At 48.8% G+C, this 23,504-nt stretch overlaps 1 protein-coding gene and 1 long non-coding RNA gene across 2 annotated transcripts in view; both read left to right on the top strand.

Moving 5' to 3' along the window:
- Window positions 1-23,504, top strand: part of LOC137846788 (uncharacterized) — a 483,557-nt gene that overhangs the window by 296,099 nt on the left and 163,954 nt on the right. The gene's annotated exons all lie outside the window — the stretch shown is intronic.
- On the top strand, window positions 19,229-22,534 carry LOC137847292 (adenosine 5'-monophosphoramidase HINT1-like). The gene is made up of 3 exons (XM_068665581.1): window positions 19,229-19,371; window positions 21,567-21,672; window positions 22,377-22,534. The coding sequence occupies exons 1-3, from the start codon at window positions 19,235-19,237 to the stop codon at window positions 22,494-22,496; spliced, it is 363 nt and encodes a 120-aa protein (XP_068521682.1). The 5' UTR covers window positions 19,229-19,234; the 3' UTR covers window positions 22,497-22,534.

Raw genomic sequence — 23,504 nt, forward strand, 5'->3', positions numbered from 1 at the left:
AAATGAGATGATTTTTGTGACTCCGTTCCTCATAAAGAAACTTGATTCGTTAGCAGGAGAAATGATCTTTGTTACTGGATCTGTTTGCGGGGTTAACGATTGCAGCTGTGAATGACTAAAGTCTTTTGAGGAAGCTGAATGATAAAAACCAAACCAAGAAACAGCCCTTGGTCTACTCGAAATAATATAGGATTTGCCGTTTGTGGGGTCACGTGAAAATAGTCGTGCAAGTCAACTAGTTTGGGGGGGAGGGGTGGGTGAAGGTGGAGATGCTGTTGCCCTTTCAGAGAAAGCTTCTTAAGTTGGCACTTGACCAACTGTTCTATTTCCGTATTTTCCCTTGGTCTCTTTCATTGATCTGTTTTGTTGACCTAGAAGAGCCGATGGAACTGCTCAAAGAAACGTGCTCAAGTGGACCTTGAGTAAGTATTTACATGTTCAACTGTTCCCCGGTCGGTCTAGCTAATGCTATCAGCGCTTGTATTCTTTTACAAAAGATGTTTAATTCCCGAGACAGTAGAGGAGGAAGACCACTGGTAATCTCTCTGCTTAAGAGGCACTGTTAGGCAACCGCAGAAGGCGAAGAAACTTGCCCCCGAGGCACCAATCTGACCCTTCTTTTAGCCTGTATGCTTTCAAAGAGCATATCATAGAAGCATAGATTGGGCAGGGTTGCCAACCACTAGAACAGGCTGCCCAGAGCTGCATCCAGCCTGGCCTTGAACGCCTCCAGGGATGGGGCATCCACGACCTCCCTGGGCAACCCGTTCCGGTGCCTCACCACCCTCTGAGTGAAAAACTTTCTCCTAATATCTAACCTAAATCTCCCCTGTCTTAGTTTAAAACCACTCCCCCTTGTCCTATCGCTATCAACGCGTGTATTTTTACTCCTGTTTATACAGAATCACAGAATCGTAGGGGTTGGAAGGGACCTCAAGAGATCATCGGGTCCAACCCCCCTGCCAAAGCAGGTTCCCTAGAGCAGGCTGCCCAGGTAGGCGTCCAGACGGGCCTTGAACATCTCCAGAGAAGGAGACTCCACAACCTCCCTGGGCAGCCTGTTCCAGTGCTCCGTCACCCGCACCGTGAAGCTGTTCTTTCGCACGTTGGTGCGGAACTTCCTGTGGTGGCTTTACCGTGCTAGGCAGCTAAACACCACAACCGCTCTCTCGCTCCCCCTCCTTAGATGAGGAGGGGAAGAAGTAAAGGAAAGAACAACTCACGGGTTGAGATGAGGATAATTGAATTAAAGGGAAAAAATAATAATCTTTCCTTGATAATAATAACCATTATTATTATTAACTAAACAATTTAACTAAAGGGGAAAAAAAGGGAAAGGGAAAAAAGGAAAAAACCAAAACAAATAAAGGCTACGTGGAAGTGCAGAGGAAAGAAATTACTCTCTACTTCCCACAAATGAGCGATGCTTGACCACGTCCTTGAAGCAGGGCCTCAACGCGCGTAGCCGGTGTTTGGGAGGAAGACCGACGTTTTCACAAGGAGAGCCCAGCCTTCCCCTCTTCTTCCTGTTTCCACCTTTTATTGCTGAGTGTGACATCGTACGGTATGGAATATCCCTTTGGTTGGTTGAAGTCAGCTGCCCTGGTGATGTTTGTCTTCTCGCTTTTTTGCCCACCCCCTAGGAGGGTTAGAGAGAGTCCTGATGCTGTGCCAGCGCTGCTCGGCAGTAGACGCAACACTGGTGTGATACCACTGCTGTTCTAGCTACAAGTGCAGAGCACAGCACTGTATGGGCTGCTGCAGGGAAAGTTAACATCCCAGCCAGACCCAGTACAGGCCGTTGCCCCTTGTCCTATCCCCACTAACCACTGCAAAGAGGGTGGCGAAATCCCACTGTCTCCCACGCTGAAGGTATTTGTAAACATTGATAAGATCCCCTCTCAGTCTTCTCTTCTCCAGGCTGAACAGACCCAGGTCTCTCAGTCTTTGCTCATAGGGAAGATGCTCCAGGCCCCGTATCATCTTTGTTGCCCTCCGCTGGACTCTTTCCAGGAGATCCTTGTCTTTTTTTGTACCGGGGAGCCCAGAACTGGACACAGTACTCCAGGTGAGGCCTGCCCAGGGCAGAGTAGAGGGGGAGGATCACCTCCCTTGACCTGCTGGCCACGCTCCTTTTAATGCACGCCAGGATCCCATTGGCCTTCTTGGCCACCAGGGCGCACTGCTGGCTCGTGGTCAACCTGTCGTCCACCAGGACCCGCAGGTCCTTCTCCGCAGAGCTCCTCTCCAGCAGGTCATCCCCCAGCCTGTACTGATACATGCGGTTGTTCCTTCCCAGGTGCAGGACTCTACACTTGCTCTTGTTAAACTTCATTTGGTTTCTTCCCGCCCAGCTCTCCAGCCCGCCCAGGTCTCGCTGAATGGCAGCACAGCCTTCTGGCGTGTCGGCCACTCCTCCCAGCTTTGTATCATGGGCGTACTTGCGGAGGGTGGACACTATTCCCTCATCAAGGTCGTCGATGAAGATGTTGAACAAGACCGGACCCGGCACCGACCCCTGGGGAACACCGCTGGTCACAGATCTCCAGCCGGACTCTGCGCCGCCGATCGCCACCCTCTGAGCTCGGCCAGTCAGCCAGTTCTCAACCCGCCTTACCGTCCACTTGTCTATCCCACGCCTTCTCAGCTTTGCTAGCAGGGTGTCGTGGGAGACAGTGTCAAAAGCCTTGCTAAAGTCAAGGTAGATGACGTCCACTGCTCTCCCTCCATCAACCCAGCTGGTGATGCCATCATAGAAGGCTACGAGGTTGGTCGAGCACGATTTCCCCTTGGTGAATCCATGCTGACTACTCCTCATAACTTTCTTCTCTTCCAGTGGCTTGGAGATGGCATCCGGAACAAGCTGTTCCAACAGCTTTCCAGGGACAGAGGTGAGACTGACCTTTCCAAGAGCTCCACATCCTTCTTGTGCTGGGGGCCCCAGGCCTGCACGCAGTATTCCGGGTGGGGTCTCCCAAGAGCAGGGTAGAGGGGGAGAATCACCTCCCTCTCCCTGCTGGCCACCCCTTTTTTTAATGCAGCCCAGGACTTAGTTGGCCTTCCGGGCTGCAAGCGTGCGCTGCTGGCTCACGTCCAGCTTCTTGTCCGTCAGGACCCCCAAGCCCTTCTCCGCGGGGCTGCTCTGAAGTTCTTCTTCTCCCAGCCTATAGAGATACCTAGGATTGCCCCAGCCCAAGGTCAACGCCTTGCACTTATGGCATCCCTTCCCTCTATTGTATCGACTGCACCGCTCAGCTTGGTGTCATCCGCAAACTTGCGCGATTCCGTCGTCTGTGCCATTGCTAAGGATGTTGAAGAGCACCGGTCCCGAGCCCGACCCCTGAGGGACGCCACTTGTGACCGGCCTCCGCCCAGACATAGAGCCGTTGGCCACAACCCTTTGGCCGCGACCAGCCAACCAATTCTTTATCCACCCAACAGTCAATCCTTCAAATCCCTACCTCTGCAATTTAGAGAGAAGAATGTGGTGAGGGACCATATCAAAGGCTTTGCTCGGTCCAGGTAGCGTATCCTATCCCAGGACTGGTTTCAGCCGTAAACAACAAACAGTTATGAAGAGAGATGTAGCTTTGTAAATGTTTTTGTTGCCTTGGGTGAATTGGTGTCTGGTCACGTTGATTGGCCCACGTGGTAGCTGGGAGATGGCCGACGGGGAGGACTGAGATGTTAAAGCTGCCTGTGGTTGCCTGCCCCCAGCCCCGTCCCCGTGGGCCATCCCGATGGCAGTAGCGCCCGCCTGGAAGCTCAAACTAAAGCGAGCGTATTCTGATGTCGTTACCCTCCAAGCCTGTCAGAGAGGCAGAAGCGCTGTGGCCTCCTCAGGCAGGAACTGCACGTGTGGGGACGGCCGCGTCCCTGCCGCCGTGTCGGGCCAGTTTGAGCTCCGCTCTCCGTGCGGCTGCAGGGCACCGCGGACCACGCTTGGGCAGCCTCGGGGGGCGCTGCCTAGTTTTCCAGAAGCTTCCTCCCCAGCTGAGCAGAAACCCAGTTGTGATGCGTCAGGGCTGAGCACAGGCTTTGTATTCCTTCCCGCCACCCCCTGCACGGGAGGTGCAGCTTTCCCCCTTGGAAACGTCAGCGGTTGAAGTGGGGCTCTCAGGGAAGGTTGTGGAGCAAGTTCTGAAAAGGTAAGATTGCCGGGTTTTAAGAATTGATCCGGTAACTCTGTGCACAGACCAAGGTAAGAAATGTTAAGTATTGCCTTGGGGGTCAGGTGAGACTCTGCGTGATGTGTGATTGAGACGTACTTTTGTACGAAGCGAGTGTGGAGTCCTGATCCGCGGTTCCGTGGCTCCGCGAGGGGCGCGGCCGGAGATGGACGAAGCGTGAGATAAGGGAGAGAAAGGAAGAGTCTCGGGAAATTTGGTGTACGGTAATCCTTGCACAGGGAAGTGCTTGGAAGTACACCAGGGAATCTGGTAAATTCATAGGTGTGTGGTAGCCCTTGCAGGGGGAAGTGCTTGGCAGTACACCCCCGTTTTCCAGAATCGGAACGTTAGTGCGAGGTACCCTGCAGGAGGGAAATTTCTGTAGCAGCACACTGACAAGGGCTAGGAAAAATGGGAAATATGAGTTCCAGGGGACAGGGAGATATCCCTGGGGGAGTGCCTACCAACAGTTCTTCCTGAAGAATGATAAGAAATTGGAAACATAATCCCAAAATTAGAGGAGATTGTAAAAGAAAAAAAATAAAATTAAATATTGTGTATCAGTCTGGACAAAAGAACCAATTAAGGAAACAGCAGTGTTTTGGCCAAAATAGGGGTCTGATGAAAATTCAGGCTTTACATTTATGTGTAAACAATAAGCTTCCTTTTTCGGAGAAGGAGCCAAGTTATGCTCCCTATAATCCTAATACCGTACCCGTGGCAGCAGCAGTCACTCCAGGAAGGGAGACAGGGACTGTAGTTAACACTGTCCCTAAAGAAGGATCGTGCTCTAGGCTCTGTCAAGAATTAGAACAAGGTAGAAGATATGTTGAGAATTTTGCCTTCCCTGGTACTGACAGTACTAACACTAACCGTGTATCCTCTTAGGTGAACTACCCCCCGTCCTTAGCAGCAGAGAGGTTAGGACTTTTAAGAAGGAGAGGAAGTGTTTATTCGAGGACCCCAAGAGCCTAGCTGAACAATTAGACCAGTTCCTACGACCTGACTTATACTCTTGGGGAAGGGAATTATGCCTGTAAGTATGTTGTTTACAGGGAAAGAAATGGGAATGATCAGGAGGAGAGCTGCTATACAAGAATGGGAAAGAGCTCATCCTCCAGGACCAGGGGTAATACCGGCAGAGCAGAAATACCCACTTGCCAATCCTGGCTGGAGTAACAATAGTGTGCAACACAGAAATCATATGAGAGGCTTGGGGTCAGAATGAGAAAGTACTCGGGGATGAGTCCCGAGGACCCGGTATCCCAAGGGCTCTTGAAAGTTCATTGTGTGATTAAAGCCTGGCGAGATACGCAGAAAATGCTCCAGAAGGTGGGGGGCTGTAGTGAACAGTCACTGGGGGACCCTCCTGCGGGAGGCCCTGGAGGTGTGTGTCCGGAGGGGAGATGAGAAGGAAAAGCAGAGAGCGAAACTAATGGTATTGACAGTGCAGCGGGTAGTGAGGCAGAGGGTTGGAGAAAGAGGAAGAAAATCTTCAGGGGGAGTCAGGGCCAGGATGGAAAGGAGAGGAAGAGAGATGAAGGAATGGCAGGCAAAGAAGGCTGCCTGTGTTGTGGCCTGAATCCTAGCAGGGACAGGCTTTGATAAGATGTTTTAAGTGTGACCAAGGATTCCCAGGGGATGCGATGTATGATTACATTGTACCAAGAAAAGACTGCCTGGGGAAATGAGGCCCGTAAGTCTCTCTTTGCTGTTCCTTGCGTGATAGCAACATCGCGGTTCCCCCTGCATTCTCTACAGCTATAGGTAACCATACAGCTTGCCTCTCACGGCAGGGTGTGAGTGCTGCCCAGCATCTGGGAGAATTTGCCTTGTGCTACCAAGGACTTGATGGGAAACTGCTCAAGACTTGAGATCCCCACCCAGGGCAGATCTCTGGTGGTACGGTGGAGGGAAGATCTTACGGTCCACCCTACCATATAACTGGGGAGGCACTTGTGCGCTTGTTCGATTAGCTATACCCTTCACCCTGGCATTTGAAAGAGAAACATCACAAATACCCAGAAGAAGTTAAAGAGGCTTAGGAGTATCATTCGATGACAGAGTATACATAGATTCTCTTGGGGTGCCTAGAGGAGTTTCCGATGAACAGAAAGCCAGGAATCAAATTGCTGCAGGGTTTGAGTCACTGTTCTGGTGGGTAACGATCGATAAGAATGTGGATTGGATTAATTATATTTATTCTAATCAGCAGAGAGTCATAAATTATACAAGGGATGCGATGAGAGGAATCGCTGAACAACTAGATGCCACCAGCAAAATGGCTTGGGAAAACAGAACATCGTTAGATATGATGCTCGCGGAGGAAGGAGGTGGGGTGTGTGTGTGAGATACTGAGCAACCATGGTTGCACTCTTATACCCAGCAATACTGCCCCAGATGGCTCAGTAACTAGAGCATTTGCAAGGGCTTACCACCCTTGCCAGTGAATTGGCAGAAAAAGTAGGCATATTTACATCCTTGATCGTAGTTGTAGGAGTTTTGACAGCCATTGGTTGCTGCGTTATCCCCCGTGTAAGAGGACTAGTACAGTGGTTAACTGAAACCGCACTATTGAAACAAATGACCATGGAGCCACCACCTTACTCAGATAAGGTGACAATGAGGAGATGGAAAGTGAAGGAGAAGAAGAAATCTACCAAATTACACCTTAGAGAAAGGTTTTTCAAAAATCAACGGTTTATAAAGAAGAAAAGGGGGGAATTGTCATTTATAACGGTTGGGGGCTCGTCCGGGATGGCTTTGGTTCCTGAATTCTGATTTGATCTAGGAGAGGCGCCCCACCATTTGGTGGCTCCTGTTCGAGTCAGGTCGGGACTAATGCCATCTTGAACCTGAATAAAGGTAAGCAAAGAATTTGATTTTGTTATGAGCTCCCTTGCCGGCTGCAGCACTGTATTTTGCCCGTAATTCTGCGCGCGAAGATCCGAACGAAGACGACGGAGTCGTAAGCATTTAAGGCGTGTACCATTCGGTTGCCTGTGTGTGTGAGAGTGTGACTGAGACGGAACTTAGTTCCGAAGCGAGTGTGGAGGTCTTCTAACCGCGGCTCCAGTCTCCCGCGAGGGACTTGGCCGGTGAAGGACCGAAGCGATTCCTATAGGATTCGTGGGTGGGTGATAGGTCCTAAACCCCCTGCAAGACACTCTTACTAAGGTAACCAAGGGCTGTGGGAATTGCCATAGTGAAATTCCTAGATGGTTCAGACAGAATTGAAGACCAAGGACCAGAAGAAAGGGAGCAAATTACCAGACATACCACCAGAAAGTCCATTAAGGAATAATGATTAGCGGACGCCCCTAGGTGCACCCTGAGTGTTTTGCTCGGAGGGGACTCCACTCTCGGCCGCTCACCGCAGGAGCAGACAAAGGCCTCCTGAAGCTGCGGACAAGCGGTATGTTTTCAGCTGCTGGAGGGATACTAACTGGAGTGTTAATAATTGTATGTCTTATTCTTAAACGTCCAGGTATTTTGTGTTGAAAGCATTTGTGTAAGTGTAAGGGTTTGAAACCAAGTGGAATGAGTCACTCCACGAAGAACACGGTCAGAGACAATACTCGTTTGGTTGGTTATCATTCTAAATTATATTCTTGTGGTATGAATGAGATGTGCTAGAGGCCTCTCTGTGTGATTGCATGATTGTGCTGTGGGAGTGAGACGCAGCGTCGCTGCGAAGCGAGTGCGGAGTTCCGATCCGCGGTTCCGTGTTCTCCGTGAGGGGAGGGGCCGGAGACGAGCGAAGTGCGTGACAGACCGAAAAGAAGTGCTGTTTTATCCAAGTGTTGATTGGTGGTGCCCAATATATGGGCCTGGCAGTGTATCTTGTGATCCTATTTTTGCTCTTAAATGCTTTGAGTGTGACAAGAAAAAAGGCGGGAGCATTATCTAAGTAACTAACAGTTTAGAAGCCCTGGCGGATTTGCTGTGGTGTTTGGTCAGTTTCCCAAGTACTGGAGAGGGGGAGGGGGCTGACTGATTATGGAAGCGGTAGAACGGAGAGAGTCATTTCTTTGGTGGTTCGGGTTTGAGCCCTGGGAATTCGGTAAGAAGGGGGAGAGCGAATTTATTTAGGCCTCAATACCTTTTTAAACCCCCCATATTGACGGATACACAGGAGTGATTCCTTGTTTTGTATGGGCTCACTAAGAAAGCGCATGAGAAAAATCGGCATTCGGCTTGAAATTCGGTCCTGTTGAAATGTCAATTTTGTGGAAACGGTGGTCATGTTCGTCTAGAAGACGGAAGGCTGAGTGCTTCAGCTGTTTTCCTGAAGTTCCGTGGCTTTATGATTGGAACGGGGCTCATTAATAATCTGAAATAGTAAAGTTTGTACGTGGGAAGAAGCGTTCAATCCCAGAGAATTGGGGCATTAGGGAAGAAGATTAGGAAAAGATGGTAAAAAAACCCGCAGTAAAAAGGTTTGCGTGGAAATTGAAGCAAAGGACGGTAACTAGTAAGGAATAGTAATAAATAAATAAAAGGGAATGGGAAATCAAGGAAACGGGTAACATCCAAAACAAAGACGTTTTAAAGAAAGCCTCCTTGGGTGCATATTGGCACATTCGAAGGATATTGTTAGAACTGGGGGCACGGAAAGGAAGAGGACTTTCACTAAGTATTGCAATCAATGGTGGCCACTACATAAGCTAAATGGCCACTTTATGGATCAATCGACTATAAGGCTATCTTGCAACTAATGTTTTTGAGGAGAGAAGGAAAATAGGATGAAATGTAGTATACTGATAGGTTGTTTCAGCATCTTAGAGAGAAAAGGAGTGGAATTAATTGGCCCTTGACTGAGCCTTTGGTGTTGGCATGAGAAAAGTACAGGCTGGAGAAAGATAAAAGGAAGTGTTAAAAGAGTTGTCGACGGTGTTAAAGGTGTGGCATGTAGTATTTAACAGAGCTGTTTGAAGTTGAATGAGCAGGGAAAGAGGATGTAGGAATGTTAATAGTTCTGCCTCAACAGGAGGCTGTGATCTCAAAATCACCGGTGTGAGCCCTTTGGGGCAGAGGGACCATGATGGGTCCGAGAGAGTTGTCATGGAAACAGAAGAGCAGCTAACTCTTAAAACAACCTGAGTTTATGAGTGAGCTCAGATTGCCGATGGGACCGCTCAGGGAACTGCTGACAATTGCATTCCCCTGACCGACCCCCCACTGAGACTATAGTCACCCCGGAAATAATGAACGGTAAATACCAAAATCTGGTTAAATTGGGAATGGAGAATCAGTTCCAACAAGGTCCAAAAGAAACCCCTATGGAATTTTTGGACCAACTTTGAAATGCAATGGAAAACAAAACAAAACAAACAAACGAAACAGGAGAAAATGGGGGCTAAGTTAGAACAAGGAAAATGGACGCTGCCAGACAGGCGAGAGATACGGCCAAAAGCTTATGCGAAGCAAATACTGGGACGTTTGCATGCACAAACACATTGGGGTACAAAGGTGTTAAGTGATCATTTACTAAAACAATTTGGTTGCATTGTTTGTTTTTGAAATAGCAAAGCAAATTACACCACGTTGCTTAACTTGTCAGAAGATAAATAAGAAAGTGTTTTGACAAGCAGCCACGGGAGGGAGAAAAACAGATTATAGGCCTTTCGAGAGGGTACAAGTTGGTTTCACTGAATTGCCCCAGGTAGGGAGGATAAAATATCTATTGGTAATAGTAGATCACTTAACGCAATGGGTAGAAGCTTATCCCGTAGCACGAGCTACGGCACAAATGGTGGCAAAAATTCTATTAGAACACCTGATACCTAAATACGGGATAATCCAGTACATTGATTCTGCTCAGGGCACACACTTTGCTTCTAAAATAATAAAGGTATTCTGTCAATCATTGGGTATTCAGTGGGAATACCATACTCTGTGGCACCCACAAAGCTCAGGGAAAGTAGAAAGATTGAATCAAACAATAAAACAACAATTGGCTAAATCAATGATCGAGACACAAATGCCCTGGATGAAATGCTTACCATTGGCACTTCTAAACATAAGAACTAAACCACACAGTGAGACTGGATTATCGCCATATGAAATGTTATATGGTATGCCTTATTCTCAAGGGATGCCTCTAGGGAACAATGTAGTTGAGGGTCGTAGCATGCAGAAATATATAATTACTATTGGAAGGAGATTGCAAGAGCTAAGAGAAATTGGAGTGATGGCTCAGACACCACCTTTAGGATTTGCTATTCATAAGATACAACCAGGGGACAAGGTCTTAATAAAAACCTGGAGGGAAGAATCATTGAACCCCCGGTGGGAGGGACCGTACCTTGTTTTACCTGCACATCCAGAATAAAAGGACCAGTAAGTACCGAAACTTGGAGGGTTGAGTCCGCTCCTGGGGAACTGAAACTAAAGCTAGAGAAGAACTAATGTTCTGGCAGTGACGCTCTGCATGAATTAAGGACGCCAAATAAAGGGGACAAGCCTAAAGGGAGGAAAGGGAGAAGGCAAGACCGGGGCAGGACTCTCCACTGCGGTGTGTATGGTCTACCGAGGGAGGCAACCCCTATGGGTACTGACCGCCGAGTGAGAGGGCCTCGACCCGACTTCTCCCACGCTAAGGTCAGGTTGTCCCGAGAAAATAACATAAGAACCTTTTTTATAAACCCATATAAAATTGTGATTTGTTTTCCAGGAGCTGGATCACCCCGACAGGCTGAACTGAATGGTAACACAAGCCCCAATCGACCCTGAAAGCGGGCCCAACCCCTTGATTGAAGGCGTCTTGCCTATTATGATCTGTGAGGAATGTTTTAACAATTCGTGTCAATGGAGAGCTTGAAGGAAAATGTATTCGTATGTTCTTTCCTTGAAGTCTCTGATACCTGGGGGTTTCAGAACAACTGCTAACTGTTATGACTTCTGAATGGGACACTATGCAAGCCCCTGATTTCTGGCCAGGAGATTAAGGAGAAGGGAAAAGCTGAAGGACGGCTAAAAGACAAAGCTTGCAGGGAACGCTGTGCAAGCTTTTGACATACAGCCAAGGAGTACAACGAAGAAGGACAAGAAAAAAAAAAAGCCTGAGAGGAAGACTATGAGCCTTCATCATGAAAGACCCCCAGAGGGAGCACCAGAGACTGATACGCATGCTCCAGTAGGAGGGTTCAAATTCCGGAACTAATTATAATAACTCCGTTGTTTGTTTTTTTTTAGAAATAGTAATGAATATGTATTAGTCTAGGAGCATAAAAAATCAGCATCTTGATGTAACGGGTGTGCGACCAGGTGGAGCGGAGACTCCCGGCGCACCCAGCGCTGTTTGCTTACCTCTATTCTTTTAATAAATTGTAAACTTTGATTATAATCCTATTTTGGGACTGAGCTATTTATAACAACTTGGGGGCTCGTCCGGGATGGTTTTGGTTCCTGGATTTTAATCTAGGAGAGGCGCCCCCACCATTTGGTGGCTCCTGTCCGGAACCAATGCCATCTTGAACCTGAATAAAGGTAAGCAAAGATTTTGATTTTGTTATGAGCTCCCTTGCCGGCTGCAGCATTGTTTTTGCCCGTAATTCTGCGCGCGAAGATCCGAACGAAGACGACGGAGTCGTAAGCATTTAAGGCGTGTACCGTTCGGTTGGGTGGGATTCGGTTGCCTGTGTGTGTGTAAGAGTGTGACTGAGACGGAACGTAGTTCCGAAGCGAGTGCGGAGGTCTTCTAAACGATAAGCAAATACTGGGACGTTTGCATGCACAAACACATTGGGGTACAAAGGTGTTAAGTGATCATTTACTAAAACAATTTGGTTGCATTGTTTGTTTTTGAAATAGCAAAGCAAATTACACCACGTTGCTTAACTTGTCAGAAGATAAATAAGAAAGTGTTTTGACAAGCAGCCACGGGAGGGAGAAAAACAGCTTATAGGCCTTTTGAGAGGGTACAAGTTGGTTTCACTGAATTGCCCCAGGTAGGGAGGATAAGATATCTATTGGTAATAGTAGATCACTTAACACAATGGGTAGAAGCTTATCCCGTAGCACGAGCTACGGCACAAATGGTGGCAAAAATTCTATTAGAACACCTAATACCTAAATACGGGATAATCCAGTACATTGATTCTGCTCAGGGCACACACTTTGCTTCTAAAATAATAAGATTATTCTGTCAATCATTAGGTATTCAGTGGGAATATTCTAAGTGGTATTGGAATATTCTAAGTGGTATTCTTTATCTGCTAGATTATTTCCTCCGGTGTGGTAATCTAATTAGGTATTCAGTGGGAAAATTCTAAGGAGAATCTCCATCCTTTACTGGATGCGGGGGGGGAAACCTTGTTACAAAAGATGAGGAAAAGGCGGAGGTGCTTATGCCTTCTTTGCCTGTCTTTAGCGGCAATACCGGTTGTTCTCTGGATACCCGGTACCCTGAGCTGGCAGAAGGGGATGGGGAGCTGAATGTGGCCCTCACTATCCACGAAGAAATGGTTGGTGACCTGGTACGGCACTTGGATGCGCGCAAGTCGATGGGGCCGGATGGGATCCACCCGAGGGTACTGAGAGAACTGGCAGAGGAGCTGGCCAAGCCGCTTACCATCATTTATCAGCAGTCCTGGCTATCGGGGGAGGTCCCAGTTGACTGGCGGCTAGCAAATGTGACGCCCATCTACAAGAAGGGCCGTAGGGCAGACCCGGGGAACTATAGGCCTGTCAGTTTGACCTCAGTGCCAGGGAAGCTCATGGAGCAGATTATCTTGAGAGTCATCACGCGGCACTTGCAGGGCAAGCAGGCGATCAGGCCCAGTCAGCATGGGTTTATGAAAGGCAGGTCCTGCTTGACGAGCCTGATCTCCTTCTATGACAAAGTGACACGCTTGGTGGATGAGGGAAAGGCTGTGGATGTGGTCTACCTTGACTTCAGCAAGGCTTTTGACACCGTTTCCCACAGCATTCTTCTCAGGAAACTGGCTGCTCTTGGCTTGGACTGGCGCACGCTTCGTTGGGTTAGAAACTGGCTGGATAGCCGGGCCCAAAGAGTCGTGGTAACTGGAGTCAAATCCAGTTGGAGGCCGGTTACTAGTGGCGTTCCCCAGGGCTCGGTGCTGGGGCCGGTCCTCTTTAATATCTTCATCGATGATCTGGATGAGGGCATTGAGGGTACCCTCAGTAAGTTCGCAGATGACACCAAGTTAGGTGCGTGTGTCGATCTGCTCGAGGGTAGGAAGGCTCTGCAGGAGGATCTGGATAGGCTGGACCGATGGGCTGAGGTCAACTGTATGAAGTTCAACAAGGCCAAGTGCCGGGTCCTGCACCTGGGGAGCAATAATCCCAAGCAGAGCTACAGGCCGGGAGAGGAATGGTTGGAAAGCTGCCAGGCGGAGAAGGACCTGGGAGTATTGGTTGATAGTCGGCTGAATATGAGCCAGCAGTGTGCTCAGGTGGCCGAGAAGGCCAACGGCATCCTGGCTTGTATAAGAAGCAGTGTGGCCAGCAGGGCTAGGGAAGTGATCGTCCCCCTGTACTCGGCTCTGGTGAGGCCGCACCTCGAGTACTGTGTTCGGTTTTGGGCCCCTCGCTCCAAGAAGGACATGGAGGTGCTTGAGCGAGTCCACAGAAGGGCGACGAAGCTGGTGAGGGGTCTGGAGAACAAGTCCTACGAGGAGCGGCTGAGGAAGCTGGGCTTGTTCAGCCTGGAGAAGAGGAGGCTCAGGGGCGACCTTATCGCTCTCTACAGGTACCTTAAAGGAGGCTGTAGCGAGGTGGGGGTTGGTCTGTTCTCCCACGTGCCTGGTGACAGGACGAGGAGGGGGAATGGGCTACAGTTGCGCCAGGGGAGTTTTAGGTTGGATGTTAGGAAGAACTTCTTTACCGAAAGGGTTGTTAGACATTGGAACAGGCTGCCCAGGGAAGTGGTGGAGTCACCATCCCTGGAAGTCTTTAAAAGATGTTTAGATGTAGAGCTTAGGGATATGGTTTAGAGGGGACTGTTAGCGTTAGGTCAGAGGTTGGACTCGATGATCTTGAGGTCTCTTCCAACCTAGAAATTCTGTGATTCTGTGAATATCATACTCCATGGCACCCACAAAGCTCAGGGAAAGTAGAAAGATTGAATCAAACAACAACAAAAAAAAAAACAACAATTGGCTAAATCAATGATCGAGACACAAATGCCCTGGATGAAATGCTTACCATTGGCACTTCGAAACATAAGAACTAAACCACACAGTGAGACTGGATTATCGCCATATGAAATGTTATATGGTATGCCTTATTCATAGGGAATGCCTCTGGGAAACAATGTAGTTGAGGATCGTAGTATCCAGAAATACATAATTACTGTTGGGAGAAGATTGCAAGAGCTAAGAGAAATTGGAGTGATGGCTCAGACACCACCTTTAGGATTTGCTATTCATAAGATACAACCAGGGGACAAGGTCTTAATAAAAACCTGGAGAGAAGAATCATTGCACCCCCGGTGGGAGGGACCGTACCTTGTTTCACTTACCACTGAAACAGCTGTGAGAACAGCAGAAAGGGGTTGGACCCATGCATCCAGAGTAAAAGGACCAATAAATACCAAAACTTGGAGGGTTGAGTCCGCTCCTGGGGAACTGAAATTAAAGCTAAAAAAGAACTAATGTTCTGGCAATAAGGCTCTGCATAAATTAAGGATGCCAGAAGAAGGGGACAAGCCTGAAGGGAAGAAAGGGAGAAGGCAAGACCGGGGCAGGACTCTCCACTGCGGTGTGTATGGTCTACCGAGGGAGGCAACCCCTATGGGTATTGACCGCCGAGTGAGAGGGCCTCGACCGGACTTCTCCCGCACTAAAGCCAGGTTGTCCCAGGAAAAAGAAACAAACAAGCTAGCAAAGATATATGTATATAATGAATAAGGTTTTTTTTTTTAACCTATTGTAATTAGTTTTCCAGGAGCTGGATCACCCTCAAAGGCTGAACAGTAACCCAAGCTCAAATAGATCCTGGAAGTGGGCCCAACCCCTTGATTGAAGGCATTTCTCACACCCCCACGATACCCCCTGGACGACGCAGAAGGATGTTATACTTCCTGGTACTATTTTTACAAGGGCAATTAAGCCATGGGAATAACTTTTTCATTCTGGGGGAGGAAGTGGCCAAGGCTTTTAACCTTAGCAATTGCTGGGTTTGTGGGGGACCAGGGGGAGCTGAAAGTTGGCCCTGGGTAGCTGGCCCGGTTGAACCTAAGGGGTGGGTTAGTAATTTGAGTGAAGTTCATAATGGTACACAATTCTGGAAAGGGGAAGAAGGCCCGTGGCAGTTGCACTCGTCAGAGAAAGGTATATACTGTTTAAACAGAACAGGAACAGTAAAGGTGGGAAAAAGCATTTGTAAATGGGCTCTGTCTCCTGGATATGAATGTACTGATCCTGAATGTGGACCTAGAAACTGTACAGCAAGTAAAGGGAAATGGAATGCTACGCATGTCCAGCTGAAAAACGGGATTTGGCTGAAATGCTCGTATAAGACGTTTTTTGGACCTGGATGTGAAGCCATGGCAAGAGCACAATCAAAGGGACAATTTGACATTCAAATCCTGAGTTGTCAGCGTGATAACACCACTAGGGAGCAGCATGTGGTAAAGAGTCTACCGCTGGAGGTGGCAAAATGAGAATGGGACACAAGTGTTCTTTAAATGTTTCTGGTCAGCTCGTAATATGACAAGTCGTGAAGGAGAACTTAGTCATAACTGTGAGTGGGAATCTAGTGCGGGAGCTTGGAGGTGTATATACATGAGTACTAATGGGGCAAACATTGTAACAGGACCACTTGGTAATGAAAACACTTTGTATTTTCACGCCCCAAGGAATAAAAGAGAACGGGACGGTTCTTTTCCAAATGGGACGTGGGCTCATTATTGGGTGTGTGGCAAACAGGCCTATAAAAGGCTACCAAAGGACTGGTCAGGAATATGCTATGTGGGGTACATAAGACCCTTGTTCTTTTTATTGTCACAAATACAAGGAAATCACTTAGGAATAAAATTATATGATGATCTGAATAGAGAAAAACGATCTATTGATGCTTCCTTAGCCGGAGGTAGTGCTCAAAAACGGAGAGAAAATGAATGGCCCCCTGAAAGAATCATACAGTATTATGGACCGGCTACCCGGAACCCGAATGAGGTAATATCTGGAGCCCGAGAACCTCTTCATAATTTGAATCGAATAATTAGGTTGCAAGCTGTCCTTGAAATAATAAGCAATCAAACAGCGACAGCTTTGGATCTTTTAGCTGACCAGTCCACCCAGATGAGGAATGCTATTTTTCAACATAGAATGGTTTTAGACTATTTACTAGCAGAAGGGGGGGGGTGTGTGTGGGAAACTAAATGATTCTAATTGTTGCTTACAAATTGACGGTAATGGGAAAGTGGTTAAACAGATAACAAGAGAAATTAGAAAATTGGCCCACGTCCCAGCACAAACTTGGAAGGGTATGGATTGGGATTTATTTTCATGGCTGCCTGGTGGACCATGGGTTAGAAGGATGTTATTTTTATTTTTATGTGCTGTAATGATGTTATTATTCATACCTTGTATGATACCTTGCTTTACATTATTGATGCGCCGGATGATAAATAGTACATTTGTAATGACTTCATTAAAAAAGGAAGTCAATTATGATGCTTAAGAATTGGACCCTCTGAGAACGGACTGATGAACTCCAGTTATTAATGACAAAAGTTGAAAAAGAGACACGAATTGAGGATATTAAAAAGAAGATAAGGGATTGTGAGGAATGTTTTAACAATGTGTGTCAATAGAGAGCTTGAAGGAAAATGTATTCGTATGTTCTTTCCTTGAAGTCTCTGATACCTGGGGGTTTCAGAACAACTGCTAACTGTTATGACTTCTGAATGGGACACTATGCAAGCCCCTGATATCTTGATATCTGGCCAGGAGATTAGGGAGAAGGGAAAAGCTGAAGGACGGCTAAAAGACAAAGCTTGCAGGGAACGCTGTGCAAGCTTTTGACATACAGCCAAGGAGTACAACGAAGAAGGACAAGAAAAAAAAAGCCTGAGAGGAAGACTATGAGCCTTCATCATGAAAGACCCCCAGAGGGAGCACCAGAGACTGATACGCATGCTCCAGTAGGAGGGTTCAGATTCCGGAACTAATTATAATAACTCCGTTGTTTTTTTTAGAAATAGTAATGAATACGTATTAGTCTAGGAGCATAAAAAAGTCAGCATCTTGATGTAACGGGTGTGCGACTTGGTGGAGCGGAGACTCCCGGCGCACCCAGCGCTGTTTGCTTACCTCTATTCTTTTAATAAATTGTAAACTTTGATTATAATCCTATTTTGGGACTGAGCTACTTATAACATGATCCAGCTACGTGAGCAGAAGACGGATCCTGGGGCTATAGGACCCCAATATATATGCTTAATAGAATAATTAGGTTAGAAGCTGTAATAGAAATAGTTGTAAATAAAACCGGAGATGCACTTGGATTAATTGCAAGGCAAAATACTAAGATGAGGACTGCTTTGTATCAAAATCGCTTAGCTTTGGATTATTTGCGCAAGAAGGAGAAGTCTGTGGAAAATTTAACCTTAGTAATTGCTGTTTTATAGATTGGTGATGAAGGTGTTTCTTCCTAGTAGCTGGTAGAATGCTATGTTTTGGCTTAGGATGAGAAGAGTGCTGATAACATGCTGATGTTTTAATTGTTGCAGAGCAGTGCTTAGGCCAAGCCAAGGGCGTTTCAGCTTCTCACTCTGTCCTGCCAGCGAGCAGGCTGGGGGTGCAGCAAGAGCTGGGAGGAGGGCTGGACTGCTCGGGGTTAGGCTGGGCATCGGACAGCGGGTGGTGAGCAATTGCATTGTGCATCACTTGTTTCATACACGTTATTATTAGTAATACTATTATCATAACGATTGTCTTTATTGTTATTATTATTATTTATCTGTCTTTATCTCAACTCACGGGCTTCGCTTTCCCGTTTCTCTCCCCATCCCAGAGAGGGAGGGGAGAGGGTGAGCGAACGGCTGTGTGGTGTTTAGCTGCCGGCCGGGTTAAACCACAACAGAAGGAAAAGCTGTAAATGAACTTGTAAAAGAAACGAAGAAAATTGCACATGCCCCAGTTCAAACTCGCAATGGAATCGAGCTAGGAGGATTATCGGGGGGGGGGGGGGGGGCTTTATGGGTGTTGATTGGCTTACTAAAAGTGGGATGGTTGTACTGGGGGGATATGTGGAGGATTTTAATAATTCCATGTTTTACCAGACCAATACACTCGGTTATACAAGGAATGCAAATACCTGCGGTACCTGTTGTGGGAATAGAAATGTTGTTTTTGCAGAGTTCCGTTGTTTAGAGGGAAGGAACTTGGTACTGAGATATGCTTGCAGTGATAAGAAGCTTAGCAGGCGACCTCGTAAAATGCAGACAACCGGACTCCTTAGGACAATTAGGTGAAAATGGCGGTGTCAAGTCAGATAAGTGAAGAAACATTACCACATCAGATAGGTTGTGAACCTGGATTACCCCCTCAGTGGGGAAACAGGGGAGGGTCCTGTCATCAAAAAGCGTATAAACTGTGTTTTGGAACTAGTAGGCGCGCTCTCCTGCTTGTGGGGCGCCCGCCATTGCAATCAATCGCGAGTAAATTACTACTTCGCTGAGATCCTCGCCTGAGCCTAAGCTATCGGCTACGGAGCGTTTCTCACCCTCCCTTCCAACCCAAGCCACGCTCTGATTCTATGAGCGGAGCGCCTGTTCTGTGGAGCTCGTTTCCCAGCCGTGCAGGGCCCAGATTCCCTCCGCGGAGCCGCCCAGCCCGTTTTCGGGCGCCCACTTCCTCCCTCCCGGTCGGCTCCCTCCGCGCCCCGAGGGCACGCGACCTCCCTGAGCGCCGATAAGCACCGGGTCGACGGGAGCGGAGCCGCCGAGAGGGCGGGGACAAGGGAAGAGGGCAGGCGAGGCAGCCAATCGAGGCGCGGGGGCGGTCGGCGGCGATCTGTCGGCCCAATGAGCGCCGCGGAGGGCCGGGCCGAGTGCGGGAAGTGAGGGGGCGTTGTACCGAGCGGGCGCCGTCATGGCCGACGGGATTGTTAGGGCGCAGGCCGCCTGGCCCGGTGGCGGCGCTGCCGCTGCTTTCGGAGAGGTCGCCTGCAAGGGCAAGGAGGTCCCCGCCAACGTTCTCCGTGAGGATGAGCGGTCGTGGACGAGGAGGTAGCCGCGGCGTTGTTGTGCGAGTCTTTCCTTCCTTTCCCTCGGCCGCTCGCAGGCCCTCTGAAACGAGGGCCCGTCGCGGGTCCCGGGAGTGCGGCAGGGCGGGTGGTGGCCTTGCTGCGGGAGGGAGGGAGGGAGGGAGGGAGGGACGGTCGGTCGGTCGGTCGGTCGGTCGGGGTCTCTCCGGCTCGTGGCGCTCTCTACTGCAGCGCCTCTAAAACGCCGCGCTTCTTCGGTGCCTGCCCCCGGGGTGCCACGGCGCGTACTGGGTCGCCGGCGCAGTCGGTCTCCTTGGGGGTTCGGACTGTATGCATATAGGCAGTGAGCATCGCAGTAGTGACCGTAATCAGTCGTTTCTGCGCTGCTGATAGCCTTGCAGAGACGCCCCGGCTCGGCTGTGCTAGGCTTTGGTTATGGCACCACCCCCACCGCGCACACGAGCGCACGCTCTCTCCAAAGTGGCTTGTGAAAGGGAAGAATTGCAGCTTTTCCTAGCTTTCTTAAACGCCTAGAAACCAGTCAATCCCGCAGGCTGCGAGAGCTTCCCAGCTCTCATTTCCGTGCTGGAGGTGGGCCGTGATAAGAGCATGCTGGCAAGGTTCACTGATGCTGGTGCGCCGCAACGTGCTAGGAGCTAAGTGAGCAGCTGCGGAGAGTTATGAAAAAGTTGCAGATGTTATCTGCAAGGTGCTAACTTTAAGTTAGTGTCCAGCCTAACCGTTGTTGCTGTTCTTAAATTTGAAATGCTAAAGATAGGACAGCTAGGGATTTCCTCTGCTTCTGACGGCAGGGTTTATCTGCAGCGTGGAAAACAGGCCCTTAGTGAAAGGGGCTGCGTTGCCCGCTCTGCGTGCTGACTCGTAGAATGGTTAGGCTTGGAAGGCACCCTTAAAGATCATCTAGCCCAACCCGCCTGCCGCGGTCAGGGACGTGTTTCACTAGATCGGGTTGCTCAAAGCGTTGACGCGTTGCTTGGAACAGCGCTTTCTTAATAGGTCTCGGTAATGTTGCAGCTGCCGCCCGTTTGGAGTACTGGAAGCGTTCAACTGCTCTCCGGAAACTGTGCTTGCGGTAGCGCCCTGCCTTTACGAAAGGGTGCGTTTCCTGTCTCCTTCGTGTTGAAGGCTGCGCGAGGAGTCTGTGTGTGTGTGTGTGTGTGTGTGCGCGCGCATCTGTTTTGACTTGGCCGTACTGGCTGCAGCAACGTATGTAACCTGAACGCTGTGCTTGATTGGAGAACCAGGCCGTTAACTTGAGTCTGATGAGTGACTTGAGAGCAGACAACCTACTCTGACCGCTCTTAGTGCGACACGTTTCCTGGAGGACGAATTAGTTGCAGTTTCTCGCTTGGTCTTAACTTGGGGCGGGGGGCTTAGAACCACTTCTGGAGCGTAGTTGGCTCTAGCGAATGGTCTTGAATTTGCTTAGCTCACTGTACCGAAGGCCTGTTTCACGGTTGAGCGATGTTATAGGGAGGAGTGTGAGGAAGGCTTATAATTCTCGATTGTCGTGCAGTGAAAGGCGATGGTGAGTAAGAAGTACAAAGCATCTGTGGAATCGAGTCTTATCGGCAGTGTTTCAGTCGCATCTAAAACAAATAAAAATAGCGGAAGTCGCTAACCTGAAGTACTCGGCTGTCTCGCTGCCCCTGTCACCTTGCGCGCTGGATCCTGCTTCTGGTGCCATATGCAGTTTCTGTCTGCTGGTGATTTGGGGAGTTCCCTCGCAATTAGTTGCGAGTTGATGGTTTCCTACAGGTCGGTGGTATTTGTGTTTCGAAGGTGATGCCTTGGCCTCGGTCTGGAGGTGTCTGACGTCAGGCCGGCCGTAACGGGCTAATTTGGAACGTTCCTTCCCCTGAGTAGGTGGCGTTCTCGAGGACGGAGAGTTAATACGGCCTCAGCCGGATTACTCCAGGTTCTTTGAAGATGCCTTCCTGCTTCTGGCCGAGGCAACATTTGGACGTAACCGAAGGACGGTTAGCCATTGTTTGCCGCTTGTGTGTCTTGTGCGTAGAAGGTAGAGAACTTTGCCTATTCAAAGCTCACTTAAGAAGAATGGCTGTTTTGTCGTGCGCGTTTGGGGCGCCTGATAATCTGCTTTGGTAGGGCGAGTTCAGTGGGGCATAGTGATTTGCTGAAGCTGTTGCCTTTCTCTGAAGCCGACTACGTTTTAACTGTTTACTCTTCCTCCAGTGCCTTGCGTTCCGTGATAGTTCGCCTCAGGCTCCAGTGTTTTTTCCTAGTCCTTCCTGAGAAGGTAGTTGTCCGGTTATGTGAAGCAGAAGATTCTGGCGGACCCGTGAGTACTGTGGGAGCTTTCTGTTCGCTAGGCTGGCTGTACCTGTAACTGGTTTGTAACTTCCTAGACTCTTTCCCGTCCCCTCTTTTCCTCTGGATGTTGCAGAGGGGCGCACAGTAGGCTATTTGGGGTTGTCCGATGCTGTAGTCTTTCGCCTCTAGCTTGTAATGGAGCTGAGCTTTTTGACTGAGAGCAGTGATATAAAGCGATGCTCGTCTCCAGCTACGCGCTTGCAGTGCAAAAAGCAGCGTTGTTCCGACGTGCGGTCTGATGCCCGTTTTCACGGTTTCCGGACAGCGGGGGTGGTGCCTTGACTATGCAGAAGAGGGCTTGGGGTTTGGTCAGGTCAGAGGCGAGGAAAGGGAAAGCTGTTTGAGCGGCGCTTGGGTGTTTGTTTTGCTGTTAGCTATGCAAGTCAAGTTCCAAGGCTCTGTGAGCTCACGCAAGAGAAAAGGCACCGTGAAGCTTTTATTTTCCGCCAGAGCGGCTTACGTTGCCCGAAGCTATGACGGGGGCTTTAAGCCCCGAGACAAATTCAGCTTCTGTGACTGTTTTGTAGTCTGTTACTGTCTAGAGGGTAATTCAAAGAGCAGCGGTTGAATTGTGAAGGATTAGCTAACCGTGTTCTGTGGGTGGTTCTCTGCTCGCGTTCATTCTGTGCGTCGTGGCGCAGCACGTTAGGTGACGTTATTTCCTTTTTCCAGCTTCTTGGGCGTTTCGTGGTTGTTGGCAAGAAGTGTGCTGCTAACCTGGACCTGACCAATGGATTCCGGATGGCTGTGAATGCCCACCCTCGGGCCCTTCAGACTATCGCCGCCGAATAGGTTTCATATGTTGCCCATCAGTCTAGCCCCTGTTGATGTTTGATTTATTATTTTTTTTGGACGGCTGTCTATGGAGGGTAAGAAAGAGCTTTGAGCAGCGTTTGCACAATAAAGATGGAGCATGGGGATATCACCTCTGTCTTGCGTGTCTTACCGATGGAAATAGTTCCGCAAGTTAAAACGGCGTCTCCCTGGAGCGCACGTGTGTAGAATGTTTTGGTCCGTTGACAGTGTCGTGTAGGTGGTGGTTTGCCCATTCATTTGGAACGCGAAGCTAGAAGCGCTCGGCGGTCCTGTGGGTCTCCGTCTTCCTAAGACGATCTAGGATGTGCTGTGTGTTTGAGGCCTTGCTATCTTCCCCCTGCTCCCAAATAAAAGGGCACGCTTTTATTGCGAAATAGCCGTGTTGAGGACTGGCAGATGTAGAACCAGAGAAGAATAAGGTTGGAAGAAAGCTTCCAGGCATTGTCTGTTGTCTGCCCCTGTCCCGAGGAGGAGGCAGAACAAGCTCTACCGGGTGTGATTTCTGACAGGTGCTTGTCAGCCTGTTCTTGACTACCCTAGGAGTTTTGCTACCGCTTTCTTTTCAGTCCTCCTCGTGGCTTTCGCAACTTTGAGAAGGAATTCCTCCCACAGGATGTAGAAGGCTCTGGGATTCTTGAGTCGGCTTCTGATAAGTTCGAGACTCGGCTGCCGTTCTCTTTATTTTTTTTTTTGCATTTATTTTTAGTGTCTTTTTTTTTTCCCCTAAACGAAGTCCGTTGTTCAGTAACTAGAAGAAGGATTAGGTAAAGGCACCATAAGGCTTTTAAATGCGATCACCTCTCGTGCTTTGTTAGACCTCTGGCTTCGCTCTGCTCCTTGTTTAATCGCGATTACATTCAAGGCTTACTGGAGCGTGGGAACGTTAAAATGCTATTAAATACTCTTAGTGTTTGAAACTTGCTAAATGAGATGATTTTTGTGACTCCGTTCCTCATAAAGAAACTTGATTCGTTAGCAGGAGAA

Source organism: Anas acuta, chromosome W (genome assembly GCF_963932015.1).
Source record: "Anas acuta chromosome W, bAnaAcu1.1, whole genome shotgun sequence".
Lineage (NCBI taxonomy): Eukaryota > Metazoa > Chordata > Aves > Anseriformes > Anatidae > Anas > Anas acuta.

Coding starts and splice junctions, on each gene's coding strand:
- LOC137847292 (XM_068665581.1), top strand. CDS start 19,235: ATGGCCGACGGGATTGTTAGGGCGCAGGCCGCCTGGCCCGGTGGCGGC. Junction 19,372..21,566: donor GAGCGGTCGTGGACGAGGAG/GTAGCCGCGGCG, acceptor CTCTTCCTCCAG/TGCCTTGCGTTCCGTGATAG. Junction 21,673..22,376: donor CAGAAGATTCTGGCGGACCC/GTGAGTACTGTG, acceptor TCCTTTTTCCAG/CTTCTTGGGCGTTTCGTGGT.